The sequence below is a fragment of the Pseudorca crassidens genome, chromosome 1 (assembly GCF_039906515.1).
Source record: "Pseudorca crassidens isolate mPseCra1 chromosome 1, mPseCra1.hap1, whole genome shotgun sequence".
Classification (NCBI taxonomy): domain Eukaryota; kingdom Metazoa; phylum Chordata; class Mammalia; order Artiodactyla; family Delphinidae; genus Pseudorca; species Pseudorca crassidens.
In genome coordinates this window covers 10,926,154-10,944,455 of record NC_090296.1, presented here as the reverse complement: position 1 = coordinate 10,944,455, position 18,302 = coordinate 10,926,154, and the positions used below count along the sequence as shown (strand labels likewise).

The 18,302-nt window shown below is 53.7% G+C and overlaps 1 protein-coding gene across 2 annotated transcripts; it reads right to left on the bottom strand.

Moving 5' to 3' along the window:
• Positions 1–805: 805 nt before the first annotated feature.
• On the bottom strand, positions 806–11,719 carry LOC137218905 (alpha-1-antitrypsin-like). 2 transcript variants are annotated; one of them, XM_067726701.1, is made up of 5 exons: positions 11,591–11,719; positions 3,985–4,643; positions 3,050–3,320; positions 1,923–2,070; positions 806–1,073 (listed from the first exon to the last, which is right to left on the bottom strand). In XM_067726701.1, the coding sequence occupies exons 2-5, from the start codon at positions 4,637–4,639 to the stop codon at positions 882–884; spliced, it is 1,266 nt and encodes a 421-aa protein (XP_067582802.1). In that variant the 5' UTR covers positions 4,640–4,643; positions 11,591–11,719; the 3' UTR covers positions 806–881. The 2 variants fall into 2 exon arrangements, with proteins under 2 accessions (XP_067582802.1, XP_067582792.1); XM_067726691.1 differs by lacking the exon at positions 11,591–11,719 and adding an exon at positions 9,594–9,694.
• Between the last annotated feature and the right edge of the window lie 6,583 nt (positions 11,720–18,302).

Genomic DNA, 18,302 nt, shown 5'->3' with positions numbered 1-18,302 from the left:
GGGACTTTGCAGAGCCCTCTGCGGCACCTTGGCTGTGTGATTAGGGAAGACAAGAGGGCGTAGGCTAAGTGGTCTTGGGGGCCTGACATCCTGGGTGAGTCTGAGCAAGTGATACAGACCAAGACCTTCGCTTCACTGGGGAGATGAGACCTGCTTCTAGGAGTGCTACGTTTGAGGGTCTTGGAGCAGAGATGGAGTGACAAAGGCAGAAGTATGTGTCCCCAGTCCAGCCCCATGGGAAAGGGTCCCTGGAAAAACCAACCAGAGCCTTTTGCAGGAAAGACCTGTGAGTGGTCAGGGCTCAAGCCTGGCTCAGGTGACAGTGTGGGACAAGAAGAGGACCTGATCTTCTCCTGCTGCTTGTGACGCGGCAGCCCAGTGTCCCCGTGTGAGCTGAGGGCTCTGGGAGCAGAGGCAGCCCTGCAGGGTGAGGGGCTCTCACCGGGGGTCGCAGTGAGCACCAGCGGGGTTGGGACGCTGAGCAAAGGACCTGGTGGACACTGGGTGGAGGTGGGGACCACGGGCTGGATTCTGAGCCCGTGCGATTTCCCCCTGGGGGTCCCAGAGGAGACTGGAAAGCCTGGAGGTTTTCCACAGTGACCGGGGAAGGGTCAGTAAGCTGTGGGTTTTAGCCTCCATTTCATCCTGGCCTAGCACAGGGCCGGATGGTGCAAACGCTAGTAAACCGTAACGCAGTGGACCCTTGAAAGATCACCATGGCCTGGATTTCACGCACATCCTGGGGACGTAAAGAGAGACTCAGACGGAAGAGGCTGAGGGATTTACACGCCACACACGAGCTTGGGCCGGGTCAGTCATTCTTTAATGCCATGGAGGAAGGGGACCTGGCCTGGAGGGGACAGCTGAACCCAGAGAGGCAGTTATTTTTGGGTGGGATTCACCACCTTTCCCATGAAGAGGGGAGTCTTGGTGCTTTTATCGTAGATGATGAAGAAGAAGGGTCTGTTGTATTCGACTTCCGGGGGAATTGACATGGGGATGGCTTCCAGAATCGTGGCCCCCGTAGCTTCTGTCCCTTTCTCATCGATGGTCAGCACAGCCTTGTGCACCGCCTGCAAAGGGGAGAGCACAGAGGTCCCATCTGAACAGAGACAGGCTGCCGGTCCCCAGCCACGCCCGGGCTCAAGGCGTGAGGAGAGCCTTGCCAAGGGAAGGGCCCACTCTGGCCTCTCTCATCGCCTGGCCTGTCCTCCCCTCGCTGCAGGAGACACACAAGCATGGCTCTCAAGGCTTGTGTCTGACGCACGAGGGGACCCGCACCCCTTCCTGACCAGCCTCCTCAACGGCCCTGGGAAGGAACCCACCACCTCGGGAGGCGGATTTTCTTGTACTTTGTCTCCTTGGCTCCGCACTTGTTTGTAGACCAGATTCTAAACTCCTTGGGGACCAGGGCTTCGATGGGGACCTTCACACGCCTCATCCCCACCCAGGCACTCAGCTCACAGTCAGTCACTGAACTGCAGTTGTTTCTCTGGGTACCTGCAATTCTCCTGCGTAAATGGCATCTTTGGTCGAAATCACTCTGTAACTCACTCAGTGATTCAGCGGTAGCTCCTGGTGTCACAGGCGCAGGGCCAAAGGTCCTTTGCAATCCCTGAGCCTAAGCCTCTCTCTGTAAATAGGGTTTATCGGGACCCAAAGAAGGGAAGTCCCTGGCCAAGGATGAGACAGGGTGAGTGACACAACCTCAGAGGAGGTCCTTAAAGAAAATGCACCAAGCATGTGAGGCCACCTGTCCCCCTCCATCATCCGACCACATTGCAGTCTTGGTGGAGCGATGGCATTCCTCAGGGACCTCAGTCTGCAGGTGTGCCTGTGTCCCTCTGTCCCTTCCTCAGCCTCACCCTTGAGCTGCAGCCCCCCTGCACATTCTGACCTACAGAGGTCAAGGACACGCTCACCTTGGACAGCTTCAGAGGCACTTCCTCGGTGATCCCTGAGAGGTCAGCCCCGTTGCTGAAGACCTTGGTGATGCCCAGTTTACCCAGGAGAGTTTTCAGATCGTAGGTTCCAGAAATGGACAGTTTGGGCAAGTGTAAATTGGCAGAACTGTCACGATGGTTAGAAAATAAAGAAAATTCACAGAATTGAAAGCGTTTCCTTTTCTGGTTGCTCCTCCCACCTGGCGCCCTGTCCCCCTGCCCATGCAAGGATGTGAGGTCAGCCTTGGTTTATTCTACTGTAGTTCCTCTACACGTGGGGTCAGAGAATGCTAGAATCCCAGGGGTCCTCTTGTCCTGCAAAGCCTCTCAAATGCCACCTCCTCTGATGAGGCCTCCTGGAGGATCCAGGGTGTCCTCCGGAAGGACTGTGCACACTGCTTCCCTGCAGGGTTTGGTCACCCTTCAGACTGGGACTCCTCCGGGACCAGGATCCCAGAGGACCATGGGGCGTGGTGGCAGGTCCTGAGTGACGTCTGTTCAGTGAATGATGAGTACTTCTCTGTATTTTTGTTTTATATTGTACATGAGAAAACAGCTCATCCAGGCATGGGCATATCTACAAATAGAGACATGCACTAATTTGGGGCTCATGACGGTGACCGACCACGCTCATCTAGTGACAGAGGATCCAGAACCAGTGTCAAATGTGTCCTGGAGTTTCCCGCTCTGGGCCTTTGCTTCTCAGGCCTCTCCGAGCAGGTTTCCCCCCTGTCTTGCCGTGGACTTTCTGTTCTGAAACTCCACACTTAACTGCCACCTTTGCCGGGAAGCCCACCTCTTCCTTCTGGGTTTGCCCACAACATGGGTTGGCGCTGCTCTCCCTGCATGGGGCACTGGCCACTGGGAAGGGGCAGTGTCCAGGCTGGGGAGGAAGTCCTGAGGGACAGGACTTTCACTCCTCACCCCCGGGCACCGTCCCTCCCATGGAGCCCGGCTGGTACTACCTGCACGGATGCTGGCCTCTGCTGGAGGCACAAGTTCACGCACAGTGTCACGGCCATGGGACGTGGGTCTACCCCCGCCTCCCCCTTCAGGCTGGACCTCTTGTGGCAGCTCCTGGGCTGGCCTCTGGTTTGGGAAGTCACCTTGCGTATCTCTTTTCCAGGACCTTGGCGAGAAGCTCCTTGCTGAGCTGGTCCTCCAGATGCTGCAGTTTCCCCTGGTCGGGCAGGATGAAGACGGCGGTGGCGTTCCCCACGTAGTCCATCAGCAGTACCCAGCTGGTGAGCCTGTCGCAGTAGTGGAGGTCAAACATGCCCAGGCGGTTCATCATGGGCACCTTCACGGTGGTTTCCTCATCCACGTGGAAGTCCCTCTCTGTGGTGTGCTCTTCCTCAAAGGGCTTCTCCCATTTTCCTGGAGAGAAGGGACAGCGGACATCAGCCAGGGCTGGGAGAAGGTTTAATAGCAGTGGTAGAATAAAGGAGCCCTGAGCCTCCTGGTGAGCTACTTCTCTCGGGGCCTCAGCTTCACCATCTATAAAATGGGGCTAAAATGAGCAATCAGTGTACAGAAAGGTATTCTGGGAGGATAATGCAAGACTGGAGTAGGGTCCAAAATTTCAATTTTGTAGAGGCTCATAAGTGGTAGAGGAAGGATTTGAACCTTGGTCCTTCTGACTCCAAAGGTGTCACTGTTTCCTCTACAATTGAGTTGTCAGAAGCGTGTTCCAGGAAATCCTATTTCCTCTGTACACTCTGCCAAAATTTGTTTTTCTGGCTCTCTATTTTGGGAGACATTGCGTATCATACACCCCTCCCAGATAGGGATTTACAATGCATATTAGGACATTTAAGGTTCTGAAAAGTCCTGCAGAGACGATGATACTTTGACTGTTTAATCCATAGTTCTCTAACCCTATATGATCACGGGAAGTTTTAGCGGTCATGTGTGGAAAATTGAATAACACGTGCAGAGATGCATGGCTATATCCTATTCTGCACTGCCAGGAAAGTTAAGAACTGAGTGTTTGAGAATATTTTGGGGGTGTTTCTGTTTCAGGCTGGTTGTGCAGCCTTACCTTTAAAGAATATGTAATTCACCAGAGCAAAAACTGTGTCTTGGTCAAGATCATCTACCAGATCCACAATTTTTCCTTGGCTTCCCTTCTTTACGTAATCGTTGATCTTTTTCTTGGCCTCTTCAGCATCCCTGAAGTTGATGGAGAAGGCTTCAGAGTGGTACAGGTTCTTGACATCCTCCAGAAACTTACTCACTAGCTTCGCGCTCTCGTTGATGAACAGGCCGTTGCCAGTGGTCAGCTGCAGCTTGTTGTCTGGCTGGTTGAGGGTGTGGAGAAGATGCTGGAAACCTTCGTGGATCTCAGCCTCTATTCTTGTAGTGAGGTTGAAATCTAGGCCCTCCAGGATCTCGGTGTGAGTGTCACCCTTGGTCCCCAGGGAGAGCATCGCAAAGGCTGTAGCGATGCTCACTGGGGAGAAGAAGATGTTGGTGGCATTGGACTCATGGGCCACTTGGCGGTACACGCTGAAGGCGAAGTCGACCAGGTTGGGGGCGATCTTGTGGCAGGCTGCTTCCTGGCGGTGCTCACGATCCTGCTGGGATGCGTCTGTCTCCTGGACAGCGTGTCCCTGGAGACCCTCAGCCAATGAGACGGGGACCAGGCAGCACAGGCCTGCCAGCAGGAGGAGGCCCCACGTGATGGAGGATGCCATTGTCCTGCAACAGAGAGAAGGGTACCGCACCCGGGTCAGGCCACGCGACGAGCCCCTCGGCCACCGACTGGCGCCCTGTCAAAGCAAACACAGCTTATCGAGCATCTATGTGCTGAGCACTGTCCTACATCAGCACCACTGAAAGACTCAGAACAACAGCAAAGGCTTTATGGCGATTACCATACACCAAGTTCCATTCTAAGCACTTTACTGTCTTATCTCACTGCGTTCTGGTAACAGTCCTGTGAGGCAGGTCAGGCGACTATCCTGGGCTTACAAATGAGGAGACCAAGCTCCTAGAGGTTAAGTCACTTGTCCAAGGTTCCAGAGCAGCAAAGTAGCAGGACCAGAATCACAGCCCCAGGTAGTCTGGGTCTGGAGTCCACGCTCTCGATGGTTCCACTAACATCTGCAATGACCCCGAGGTATAAGTGCCACAGCCCCTACTTTGCAAAAGAGGAAACTGAGGCACAGGAAGTAGATGATCGCCCAGGAAGCAGGCCAGATCGGGCTCAGGGGTGATTGGACCTGGAACAGCCCTAGGAGGGATTCCGCTGAACCCTGGTTTTTAATGGACAGAGAGGCTGCTGCCCAGAGTGGGAAGGATCTTGCCCAGTGACACGCAGTCAGAACACAGGAGAGCTGTGAGGGAACCCAGATGGGAGGCCGTACCCCCTTAATACTCACAGTGAACCTCAGCCCCTAGTAGATTTTCCTGAGCTAGAGGGCGGCCCTCAGAGTGAGTCCATGGCCTCAGACGCGGGAATGGGCTGCAGTCAGCTTAGCTGCTTACCTCGCTCGCCACCTGTGTCCCAGCTCTGCGCTCAGCGTGGACGTGGGTGTTAGAGGTCTGGTTCCTCCAGTCAAGTGGGGTTTGTTTGGCGGGGCAGGGCTGAGGTGGGGTGGGTAAGATTCGAAAAAGCATCCCTCTTCTGTTCAGACAGACCTGGGTTCTAATCCGGGTCTCTGTCACTACCAGCTGTGTGACTTTGGCCGAGTCATTTAGTCTCTCTGGCCCTCATTGTGTCACATGCAGAAAGTGAGATTGTTGGGAGAACTTAGTGAAATAAGTCTAGACACCGAGCCTTACACTGAAGGCATCTGAGAGAGATTACATTGAGGGGAGGCTGGTAGGGGTGAAAACTAGAAGGCTTCCGAGGGTGGCTGGGAGGGAGATGAGCTCCATGGCTGGGGGGAGACAATAGGGAACGGCAAAGCTTGTGGCTGACCCAGCAAGGTCAGGCTCTATCTAGTGACAGTCAAAGTCACTGTCACCCGCAGCAACGCGGGGCCAGTTCTGCCCCACGGAGCTCCCTCTACTGCATATAGATCCCAGCCTTGGGCCACTAGGCTGCGACCTCCTAAGTACAACCTGCTCTCTTCCCAGATGGAGAAACTGAGGTCCAAGCAGAGGAGAAGGGTGCGTCTGCTGCTAGCTATCAGTCATACAACTAAAACCGTCATTTTAATAAAATACAAAGACAAAGGAGCCCTTGAACTTGGCACATGAGAACCTGAGGGGGAAAAGCTGGAAGTAAGGAATGCTGGGTTTCATCTATCCCTTGGACTTTTAAAAGTTTCCTTCCAATGAAACAACAAGATGAAGCACAAAACTGGCTTCTCTCCACCACCTTTCTTTCTGGCCTTCAAACCTCTAACTTATCCAAATAGAGCAGACCACACATTACGTAATACTTGTTTATATTTTTCTTAAACTAGCCAGTGGTTTTAGAGCTTATGATCGTGCTAAGATTAGTTCTGTATATTTCCATCGCCCTTGGATTTCTCTCCACAGCCCCACTGGATTTTGCTGTGGTCCTTCATGGTTCGTGGAAACTCCCCATCTTTGCAGGGCGCAGGGATCATGAGGGATTTGGGCTTCTGCAGGGTGGGGACACTAAATACGCTGAGGGGTCTCAGGGCCAGAGGCCGTGGCTTCTAGTCCTGACAGGGCTACTTCTGTCCACTTGGCCTTGGGCAAGCATCTTCGTGTCCTGGGGCCTCATTCTCACCAGCTGTATAGATCGAGGCAGGGGGGGATCTAAATGAGGTCCCTGTGTACCAACGCTGGATTTTTAATTAGAGGGGTATCTGGCTTTGGTGAAACAACATGGACTGAGACTTTCCATGGGGGATGGGATGCGGTGCCCTTCCGCTGAGAGGGCTGCTGGCCTTAAGAAGGTAACAAGGCTGTTGTGGAGCTGCAGCTGGGGTGAGCACATCCCTGGCTCCCACCCAGTCCATCTGCCAGGGGGTTACATCACCTACTCTGGCTTCCTCCTTTCACAGTAAACGGCCTGAGACCAGGAAAGGGTCAGGGCCTTGCCCAGGCCACACAGTGAGTCAGCGATAAAGCTGGCTTGAGCCAGCCTTGGTTTTCCCACCACCCGAACTACAGATGGGACAGTATGTCACCAGGTCTCAGACCCTGTAAATGTCAGAGTTAGGTCCTGAGGACTCTGACGTTAACCTTGAGCCCCGGTTGGCTTCATTTTGCCTCTCAGTCTGTTCCTTACAACTTCGGGGGCCTAAGACTTCTCTCTCCTCACCCTTCTATCAAAAGCAGCACCCCACACCCCCCAAATTCTAGTGCGGGAACCAAATGGAGATGAGAACGTAAATGGTGACGTGCCCAGAGGTGTAGGGACCACATTTTAAACCAATAGAATGAAGATGTCACAGTGACACTTCTGGAATCAGGGGCAGGTCAGGGAGAGTAAAGTGAGCTGTCCCTTTGCCTAATCTCATGCCGTTTCCCCCAGGACATAAAATGAGTGACCAAGAGCAACCTAGTGGGGTCCAGGGAAGCGACTGTGGCCTAAGGTCACAATCTGTTGACACCTGGCACTCAATAAGCCCAGGTGTGACCCAGCCCCGCCACTTACGGGCAAGTGGCCTTGGGCAAGTGACTTCACTTCTTTGAGCCTTGGCTTCCTGTAAAGTGGAGAAAAGAATCTCTTGAAGGGCAGACGTGAGGAACGAACAAGGTGATGGGTGGGCGGGCGCCGAGCGGGTGTGGAAAGCCTCCCCGTACCTGCGCACAGGTAGGATTCAGGCTTGAGAACTGGCAGATCCCTTCCTGGCCGGTTGGCACGCTACCCAGGACCAGAAAGGGGAATGCTGATGAGCAAAGAAGGGCCTCTGAGTTTGGGGTATGTTCAATTCAATCCTCCAAGCAAATGGTATTTACCATCAGCCGCCTCCTTATCACCACACTGAGTAAACAGCAGGCCTTCCTTATTATTTCTTCATTTGATTTCTTCATTTTATAGATGGAGAAATTGAGGACTACAGAAGTCAAGTGAATTACTGAAAATCACAGAGCTGGTTGCTTACAGAACTGAATTTTTTTTTTTTTTTGGCCACACCGCACGGCCTGCGGGATCTTAGTTCCCGCGCCCCCCTGCAGTGGAAGCACGGAGTCTTAACCACTGGACCGCCAGGGAAGTCCCTACAGAACTGAATTTAATCCTAGGTATTTCGATTTCTGAGTCCGGCATTTAACCCTTCTCTGTGTATACAGCTGAAGGCAGAGGCCTCGGAACAGAAAACTCAGAGGTGGGCTGGCTAAAGGAAGAGGGGCAACATCGCTTTGTGGCTAAGATCAGGGGCGACGAGGCCAGAATGCCCAAGTTCAATTCACTATCAGCTGTGTGACCTTGGACAAGTTACTCAGCCTCTCTGAACCTCAGTTTCCCAGAGATGATAAGGGTGTACTTACCCCATGGAGCTATTATGCAAATGAAATAGGTGCAAAGTGCCAAGAACTGCCCGGCACGCAGTCAGCTCTCAGGAGGCATCAGTCGTTACTGATACTGTGAAACTTTCAGAGCGCTCTCGGGGAGTCTGATTGCCTTGGCCTTCGTCATCTCTGTAGGCCCCATCTCCCAAAACCAATGGTGGAAAAATCATATCGCTTCCTAAACTTCAGGGATCAAGGCTAGTGGGAGTGGGGTGGGGTCAGGAGGGCAAGGGTTATCTATCCTTTGACCAAAAGGACAGAGAGGTTGAGCAACTTTCTAGGGTCACCCAGCATGAGAGGGGGCTCAAGGCCAGCCCAGGCTTCCCATTCCCCAGCTGGTGCCTGAGGCCAGAGGGAACCATGTTGGCAGTGGACCTGGGGTCCGGAGCGGGGATTCTGGAACGAGGCGGCCTGAGCTTGAGCTCACATGGTGTGTGATTGGGAACAAGGGATGAGCCTCCCTGTCCCGGATGTCCTCGTCTGTAAAAGGGGAGCGCCATGGTAAGCACCTCAGAAGATGGCCATGGGGCTTCAGCAGAAGCTGCCTGGCCAGAGCGAGGGCTCAGGAATACAGCTCAAAGCCCCCCGATGATGGTGCCCGTCCCCAGCTTCCCAGCTTCTGCTGCGTACGAGGACGCCCAGAGGCCCACAGTGCACAGGGGGGCCCAATTTGGTACCTCCAGGCTGAGACCTGGTGCGGTCCTGTTCTGGGCATTTCGGGAGAGGATGGAGGCCTGGGGAGCAGCTGAAACTCTGGGCTTCTGGTCTGGCTTGGCCCCCCTACCAGGTCCCTGCGTGAGCCTGGGCTTCTCACTGTCTCCCTCTGAGCCTTATTTTTCTCATCTGTAGAAGCGGAAAAAGAGACACACCCGAGCAGTAGGGGAGGTGCTGAGACCTACAGAAGACAACCTACGGGAAAGACACAGAAGCTGTGCAGCAGAAACGTACTCCTTCCTCGGTCTCGGGACGCCAGAGCCAGCCCCCCGTTTCCACTTCTGCCCACAGAGGGCCAGTTTAATCACCGGGAGGTATTGGGGAGGCCCTGGACAGGCTTGGGGAGCAGGAAAGGACCCCCAGGGCTGCTGTTACTATGACAACAGGAGGCCAAGCCCCAGCCCTCTCCATCCTCCCTGCAGCCCCAGGGCCTTTCCCGGGTCGCGCAGGGACCCGGAGGCCTCTCTGGAGGCTCTTGCCAGTGGAAGGCATACTTACGATTCACTGTCCCAGGTCGGGGCTGGTGACCACAGCTGGGGAGACAGAGCCCTGTCCTTGCCTGTATTTAAGCAGTGGATCCAGAGGGACGATGTGGGAGGCTGCTGGTGAATATTAACCAAGGTCATCCCAGTTATCAGGGGAGTAAACAGGGACTAAGCTCACTGACTCGACACTGAGCCCCTGCCCACGCCGCCTGTCTGTGCTCCTCCTGGGCGGCGTGCGGCCCTCTGTTCCATATACCAAAGGGAGTCTTTGTGCCCAGCTCATAAACGACAGCATCTGTCTCCAAGCTGGGGTGGCATGTGACTCACGCCCTTTGGGATGGCATGACTCTGCTGGCCGGTGCTCCCACTGGGCAGTTCTCAGTGGCTGCCCCACTGGTAGCAAGAGCTACCATTTAGAGAGCCACCTTGAAATGCCCACTGCTGAAGATGCAGGGGGTGAAGTAGGTGATGAGTCCAATTGGCAGATGGGGAAACTGAGGCCCAGGGTGAAAGGCTGCTCATCCACCCAAAGTCACCAAGCCAGATACAAAACCTCTCTCGACTTCCCTGGAAAGAAAATGGGGCTTAACCGCTGTTGACACAGCCGCTTAAGGCTGGTCTGGGTGGCCGTGGGCAGAGGCCAGGAGTCAGAGAGTCAATCTACGAAGAGCTGTGCAGCCTCAGGCAAGCTGCTTCACCTCTCTGAGCCACGAGGTATTTTTGTTTGCAGCGTAGGGCTTTGGAGGTCCCACTTCCTGGCACAGTTGTCAGTGATACACAAGATCACTTATGTAAAGCGCCGGGCACACACTAGGCTCTTGATTTTGGTCTGCACAGCCCTCTGTTCAGACCTTCTCTCCAGGCTTCTCCGGGCAGGAAGAGGCTCAGTTCCTGGCCAGCCTCAGGCCCATGTCTGTTTCCACTGGATGTGGCTCCCGGCAGACTAATGCGATCCACAGGCTGTTTGAATTTTCCTTGGGACTGTTGCTCCGTGCGGGAGCTACTGCAGGCTTTTGGGGGCACTGGGGGTGCTTGGAGGTGTTGATGCAGGGTTGAGGCCAGTGGGGCCCTACTTGACCCTGATCCATTTAAAAACCCAAGGCGGTTGGCCTCACACTGTGTGCACCACCCCACGCCCCCTTGGCACGCAGTGGATACTTATTTGTTGAGTCAGTGGACAAGCACGTCTTTGTCCTTCTCTCATTCCCCCGGTCCCAGCTGTGGGACTCCGCCAGGTGAATAGCCTGTAGGCTCCTCTAGCTCACAGGGTCAGACCAGGGAACCCAGGGCCCCCATTCATTGGCTGTGTGATCTCAGGCAAGCTGTTTAACCTCCCCGTGCCTCAGTTTCCCCATCTGTAAAATGGGGATGGTGACAGTTCCTACCTCGCTGGGCTGCTGCAAAGATTAAATGCAGCAGTTTCAGGTAAGCTCAGGGCCCAGTGTTGGGGGCGCACGGTGAGCCCCCCGTGATGTTGTCATCCCCATGACAGTGGGTCTCGCGGGTGTCATTCTGGGTGGGCGGCTGGGGGGGAGCTATCCAGGAGCTTCCTCCTAGGACTCCTTCATTCAGTACTGTCAGTACCCCCTGTGAGGGGAGTATGTACCACCCCTCATATAGAAGCAGAAATTAGCTCAGGAAGGGGTGGACTTCCCGCTCCCATACCTCCCGACTCCCCGGTTCCACAGTCTGGCTTCAGAACTCTGACTCTTTCCCCTGAGCTGGCTGAAAGGCCATCTCCCCCAGGGCACTACATCTGCCCACAGCTTGGAGACCTAGGGTGTGGTGAGGTGAGGCCTGCCCTCCATACCTTCTGGGCATTTCTTCCCCTCTCCATGCCTCAGTTTCCCCATCTGTGCAATGGCCTTCTGCCACGCCTGGCTGCCCCTCCCGGCTCTCGCACTGAATGGGCGAAGGCAAGCACCCAGGCTGTCGCCAGGTGCGACAACCCTTTCAGCCCGGTGGCTTGGGGCTGGTGGGAAGGTGCCGCCCCCTCTCCGACCCCCCTACCTTCAATTCCCAGTTCCTGCAGCGGAAGGAACTCCTCCTTCCCCTGGGGCTCCTGGCTGCAGTGTGCAGGCTGTGTGTCCCCGAGTGCAGCGCCCGGGCTCTGCCAGCACAGGAGGAAGAAAGCTCTCGGTGGCCCAGGCAGCAGGTCCGGGAGGGGCAGGGACCTGGGGCAGGAAGCTGCCTTGCACAAAACTGCCAGGAGCCGGGCAGATGACAGACTGCCCTTCACGGCCCAGGCAGTCCTGTGTGTCACCTGCTGTGCCTGCTGTGTCTGGCTGTGTGACCCAGGATCACCCAGTTTCTTTGAGCTTCTGTAGGCAGGCTGGTAGCACCTGCCAGAAAAGATTAACGGAGATGACAGATGTCATCCTTTGGCCCAGAGCCTGGCATCAGGGTCCTGGCAGGTTTCCAGGGCCATCTGTAGAGGGACGAGGCCTGAGCCACCTCTGAAATGCACAAGAAGAGCCCCGCAGAGATTGAGACAGGACCGTGTGTATGGGGGAGGTGTGCGTCACAGACCCTGGCTGTGGGACGAAAAGGTGCAGGACGTCGGGGGGACTGGGCACTTGGAGGTGGAGTGAAGAAAGAGCAGTGAAGTGGAGAGTGGGAGAAAGTGGGGCTCGGGGTTGGGACCTATCCCTTCTGAGGCAAGGGCTCCACACTCAGTCCTTCTTGTCTCCCCATCCTCCCACTCCCCTCCCCCCCTAGTATTTCATGCTGCGGAGAGCTCCTCTAGACCGGCATCCTGGGAAGGAGGGGTGGGATGATCTGGAAAAATGGGCAAGGACAGAATGCCCAGGGTGGGGGGCACCCAGTGGCCATTCTCCAGGACCCGAACCACAAGCCAAGGTGGAGGAAGTCCTGTCCACTTGGTTACTTCTGGAATTGTCCATTGTAACATCTGGACTGATCCCTGGGACTAAATATATCCTAGGAAGATGCTGTGGGCTGGCTGTGAAAAAGGGGTGTCTGGGAAGACCCTATCCCCGCATTGGCCTGCTGAGAGATGAGAGAGGGATGGAGAGAAGCACGAGAGCTGAGGTGTGGGGTCTGCAGCAAGAAGGGAATGAAAGGGAAGGGTGTGCGAGGGGCCCGGGGCAAAGCAGATCAAGGACCAGAGGCCCTGACTGGTCCAGAGAGCGATAGTGAACTTCAGAGATGTTACACCTGTTGGTAGAGTTCCCCAGAAAGTGCGGAAACCAGCCTGTACTGACTGCCCCAGGCACACACACTGACATGTCACATGTACGTCCACAGTCAGATCCCCCCATACTCACTATGGGAGCCCCCCTCCAGGCACCAGCTCCCTTCTTCAGGGGGCAGTGTGGCTCAGTGGTTCAGGCATGGGCTCAGGGTCTGAGCATCTGGGTTTGACCCTTCACTCCACCATTCTCTCTGGGAGATCTTAGCCATTTAACCTCTCTGTGCCTCCGTTTCCTCATCTGTGAGATGGACGGTAAGAATGGTCACTTCTATCAGGATTGTGAAGAGCCAGTGAGATGATAGTACATAAGACTGAGGGTGGCCTCAGGCACAGATGGGCCCTAAGTCAATGCCAGCTACTTCTGAGCTTCGATGTCCTGATTCAGATGGGTCCCAGTGGCTGAGCAGGAGAAAGACTTGGACAGCAGCACATTTGTCCAGGGACACCTCTTCAGATTCAAGCTTCTGCTTATCCCCAAAGGCTACCAGTCCCCTCTCCTGGGGGCTGGGCTCATTTTGCTTCCTGAGGGCACAGAGCCAGGTGTGGTTAGTGTCTTTCTGAGCACCTGTGACGGGCAGCGGGCCGTGTTGGATGAGGGGTGGTTGGAGCTGGGGTGGGGGGACTTGGACTCAGGGGAGGACCTCGTTTCAGCTCTCCCAGCCTCAGTTTCCTCCTCTGTAAAATGGGCACACTAAGAGCCTCTTTTTTCATATAGTTGTTGTGAGGCTTAAATGTAGGGATGCTAGGTGAGGTGTTTGACATCAGGCCTGCTCTGTTAGCATAACTGGCACTGTGTCTGTCTTCTCATAACTTGGTTAAATTAGTAAGGTTAGCTGCATGGTCCAGGTTTTTGAGTCCAGGAAATCGACTGAGTTTGCATCATTAGTTTGTCTCCTCCTAGCATCTTGCAAGTCTACCAACTTGCAACACCCTGGTGGATGCTTTTTCCTTCTGTGCACAACCTCTAGGGCTGCTTCCTGTGCACGGTTAAATTCTTGCTTTTTCTGGAACTATTTGACTTACTCACAGCTTCTTGTTTCACTCTTCATCCTTACCTGGAGAAAAAGAAGGCAACTCCACGCACCGTAAATGATAATAAGGTTACTAGAAGGAATAAAACACCCAGCTATTACCTCCTCCCCTACTTGTTAAAATTAGTAAAAGTAATGTTTTTATTCTCACTATTTTTTTCTACACTTTATTTCAACTTTACCCTTTTGAATGTATGGACTATTATGGCCTTTATGGACTTTCAGCTTTTAGGAGGCTCAACCCATGCTGTTTAACGATAATTAGTATTTCCTTTTGGACAGTCAAGTGGTCACATTTTGGCCGCTAGGAGTCCCTTAATTTATCTCTTTTCTCTTTTCAGCAGCCCTTGTTGATATCTCAGAAAGCACACACTTGTTTTCTAGCAGTGACACCACGTCCCAGACCCATCTTCTTTTTCTTCTGCCCCAAGACATGGTGTCAGTGACCCCCTCTGGGACAGGAAGACAGCAGGGGTGGCAAAGGTCCTTCTGGGCACCACAGGGAGGGCCGGATGTGCAGGAGACCTTGAAGGACTTTGGGACTTGTTTTGCAGAAGTATAAACCCTGAGTGGGTGTCTCAGATAACAGAGAGCAATAGGGCTCTTCCAACTTGCCCAACATAGACCTTGGGTTGCAATGGTTCGATTTACCTTGTTGCCTTCTATCCTGTTGACTTTAAACATTTCTGTTTGCTTGGTTTTCATGAGTCTCTTGCTGCTTTCATGTTACAGTACAACCCCCCAAACTAACTCCAATGTGTGGTCTGTCACTACCTGCATCGCATCATAGCTGATCCTTTGTGAGCGCTTACTACCTTCCAGGCTCTGTTTTAATCCTGAGTGGTGGGTACCATTAATATTCCCTTAGTACAGACGAGGAAACTGAGGCACAGTTACCGTGATGCTGACAGTGAAACCCCTCAGCCTTGCTCCCTCCTCTGTATCTGTTCATTTGTTCATGTGACTCACTAAATATTACGTATTGATCACCTATTGGCTCAGAGTTTGTGAAGGTGAAAAGATGTGGTCTCAATTGCTCAGAAACTCATAGCCTGGTGGAGGCCCAAGCCCCTGGGAACCACAGAGGCCCTTTCAGATGTCCCGGTGAGGGAGAGGTGGAGATGGGGGATGGGTGTGAGAGAGAAACAGGAGGCAGGAGCAACAGATGAGGGTTGACATTGGGGGTAGGTGGCGGGATGCACGGGTGGACCTCAGGGTTCCCTGGAAGCCCTGCTGGAATCCACATGTCCCGACTTTCTGTTCAGTTCTCTTTCCGCCAACCCTCCCATCCCCCAGGTAGAGTATCTCCCAATCCCCATGAAAGGAAGGAGCCAAGACTCCAAAGACAGATTCACAGCCGGCTGGCAGGCCCCGGAAAACAGGGGCATTTCACAGCATCTCTCTTTTTTTCCTCTTTTCTACCCCATCTGAGATCTGGGGCTCAGGGCCCCATCACGTCATCCCACAGTCTCCCCTCCTTCCGTGTACTAACCAGATAGCTGAGACCCAGCTTCCCCAGAGACGTTGCTTCCCCGAAAGTCCTCTCCAGTAGGGGCTGTTTATTCTCCAACACACCTGCCATGAGAAGATCCCCACCACTGCCTCCAAACCTTTACTCCCCCAGGAATTAAGTAGCCGCCTCCCTGGACAGTCCCACCTTGCCCTAGCCTTATCCCTGACACCCACAGGCCCATCCTACATCACAGGAGAAGGACGTCTGGGCCCAGCCTGGTCTGTTCTGCATCACTCACCATCCTTGTGGATGGTACCCGCAGCCCCGGCCCCTCCCTTCTTCTCCTTCTCATCTCCCACGACCTCCTTCACTCCTCTCCACCCACATATGACCCACCCTGACCTTCGATGTCAGGTTGGAGGCCTCTTTTATGAACTCTTCATCTACTGCCCCCTCTTGGTTGCCCCTCTCCCTCTGTCCCTGACCCTAATGGACTGCCACTGTGGACACATGGAGATGGTGTGGTGTCATCTGCTTAAACCTCATGGTTGGCCCATTTCTGTCAATACCTTTGTCATCAATAGAATAGTGTCCCCAGAGATGCCCATGTCCTAATTCCCAGGACCTGTGAATGTGTCACCTTACATGGCAAAAGGGATGTTGCAGATGTGCCTAAGATTAAGGATCTTGAGATGGGAAATTATCTTGGATTATCCAGGTGAGCCTAATATAATCACAAGGGTTCTTATAAAAGAGGGGAAGAAGGGTTGGAGTCAGAGAAGCAGACATGACAATGGAAAGACAGGTCGGGGTGACATGAGGAAGGGGCCTCGGATCCAGAGATGCAGGTGGCCTCTAGAAGCTGGAGAAAGCAAGGGAAGGAATTTTCTTCCAGAGCCTCCAGAAGGAATTTAGCCCTGCTTCCACCTTGATTTTAGATTTCTGACCTCCAGGACTGTAACATAATAAATCTGTGTTGTTTTAGGCAAGTAAGTTGCGGTAATTTGTTACAGCAGCAACAGGACACTCATACAACCTTCAGCTCCCTTTGTTTTTCCTTTGCTCCCACCCAGCAAACCCTAACTCTCCATCCATCTAGTCCCCCTCTGTCCCCCTCCCCTTCCCTGGTACTGTGGACCACAGCTTGAACCCCATCTCATTCCCCTGGACTCATCCCAGCCTCCCCTCCATAGGGGCCGGCAAACAATGGCCCACAGGCCCGTCTGGCCTGCTGCTTGCTTTTGTTACGGCCAGCAAGCCAAGAATGGCTTCTACGTGTTTCAATGCTTGAGAAAAAAAAATCAAAAGAAGCATCATATTTTGTAACACACTAAAAATGAAATGAAATTCAGTTCTCAGCATCCACATTTTATGTTTTACGGGGACATAGCCACGCCCGTTCGTTCATTGTCCAACACTGCTTTCATGCTCCGGGGGCAGAGTTGAGTAGTTGTGACAAAAACTGTACGGCCTTCAAAGCCTAAAATATTTACTGTCCGGCTTTCCCAGAACAAACGTGCTGATCCCTGACCGAGACCCCAGTCACGCTCACACCTCCATCTCACTGTCACATTGTCACTGGCCCGGCACTGCCTCCTAGGCTGCCAGCGTTTGCCAGGCTGCTCTCCATCTCGCGAGGGAAGCACCTTTCTCTGCCTCCTTGCATGGCTAACACTGTGTGTCCCTCCTCATCCGGGTCCAGGACAGACTCATCGATAAGCCTTCCTGATCCCCCACCTTAATGTCCTGGTGTCCCTTCTTGCTGCTTCCACAGTGCTTCATCCACCTCCTTTATAACATTTATCGTAATAGCTGATGCTTACTGGGCAGGTCGTGCATGCCAGACGCCATCCCAAGCATTTCAGAGAGAGGAACTCTTCTTATCCTCACAATATGCCTAATGAGGTGGGTACTTCTGTTACCCCCATTTTTACAGATGGGGAAACTGAGGTTCATAGATGTCAAGCAGCTAGCCCCAGGTCACAGAGCTGGGGAGTGGTGCAGGGGAGAGTCGAACCAGGCTGTGTGACTTCAGGGCAAGGCACAGCTCTGCCACCAGACTGCGGTTAACTGAGGCCAAGGCCCTGGTCTTTCCATCTCTCTGACTCTGGGCTGAGCGCAAAATGGGTGCTCCCAGGGTGCTTGATGAACTGAGTTAAAATAAATGAAGGAGAACAGAAATGGAACGTTTTTGTTTTTGTTTTATCATCAGATGGTTAAGGTACCTTGTTGGGGTGAAAATGTGAAAACCTTCAGGATGCTAAAGATTTGCATGGGGCATGCAACTTCTTAGATTAAAAAACAAGCAGTTCTTTTGTCTATTTGAGGCCAGTCGGAAGTCATCATCTGAGGACCCTCCCATGTGTCCCCGCCACGGGAAGGCCGAGGGGAGAGGGGTGGCCGGTTGTCTCTTACAGCCTGGACGTACAGCCTGGTTGTCCTGCTTGTCATGCCTGGCCTCCCCCATCACCCAGAGCGGCTTCCCCATCTGCTTCCTCCTCTGCCCCACGAGAAAAGGGGAATGGTTCATGGGAGGTCAGCAGAGCGGAGGCTGAGCTGTAATGGTGAAATGCCACCCAGGGAAGGGGATTGCGTCATGCCCGCTGTCCCCTCCTTCCGCTTTCCCTGAGGCTCAGCCTGGCATGTGCGGGGGCCTCTCTCCTTGGCCCCACCTGCCCAGGAGCTGACCCTGCCATTCCCTGCCCCAGCTGCTCACAGCATAATCCCAGCAAACCTCCCCATTCACTGCTTGGCTACTGGGTACCGTGCACTGTGTGCACAGACTCTCATCTTCCCATCAGCTCTGCAATGAAGATCTTGTTATATCCACTCCGCAGGGGAGGCTTGGAGAGCATAAATAGACTGAATCGATGAAACCTCCTTCTTGAACCTCTTCTCAGTTGCTACCACCTTGATACGTGCCGTGCTCTCTTCCCTTACTTTTTATGTATTTATTTTCACCAAGGTGTTACTTACATGCAGTAAAACCATAAATCCTGAACGTACAGCACAATACGTGTTTAC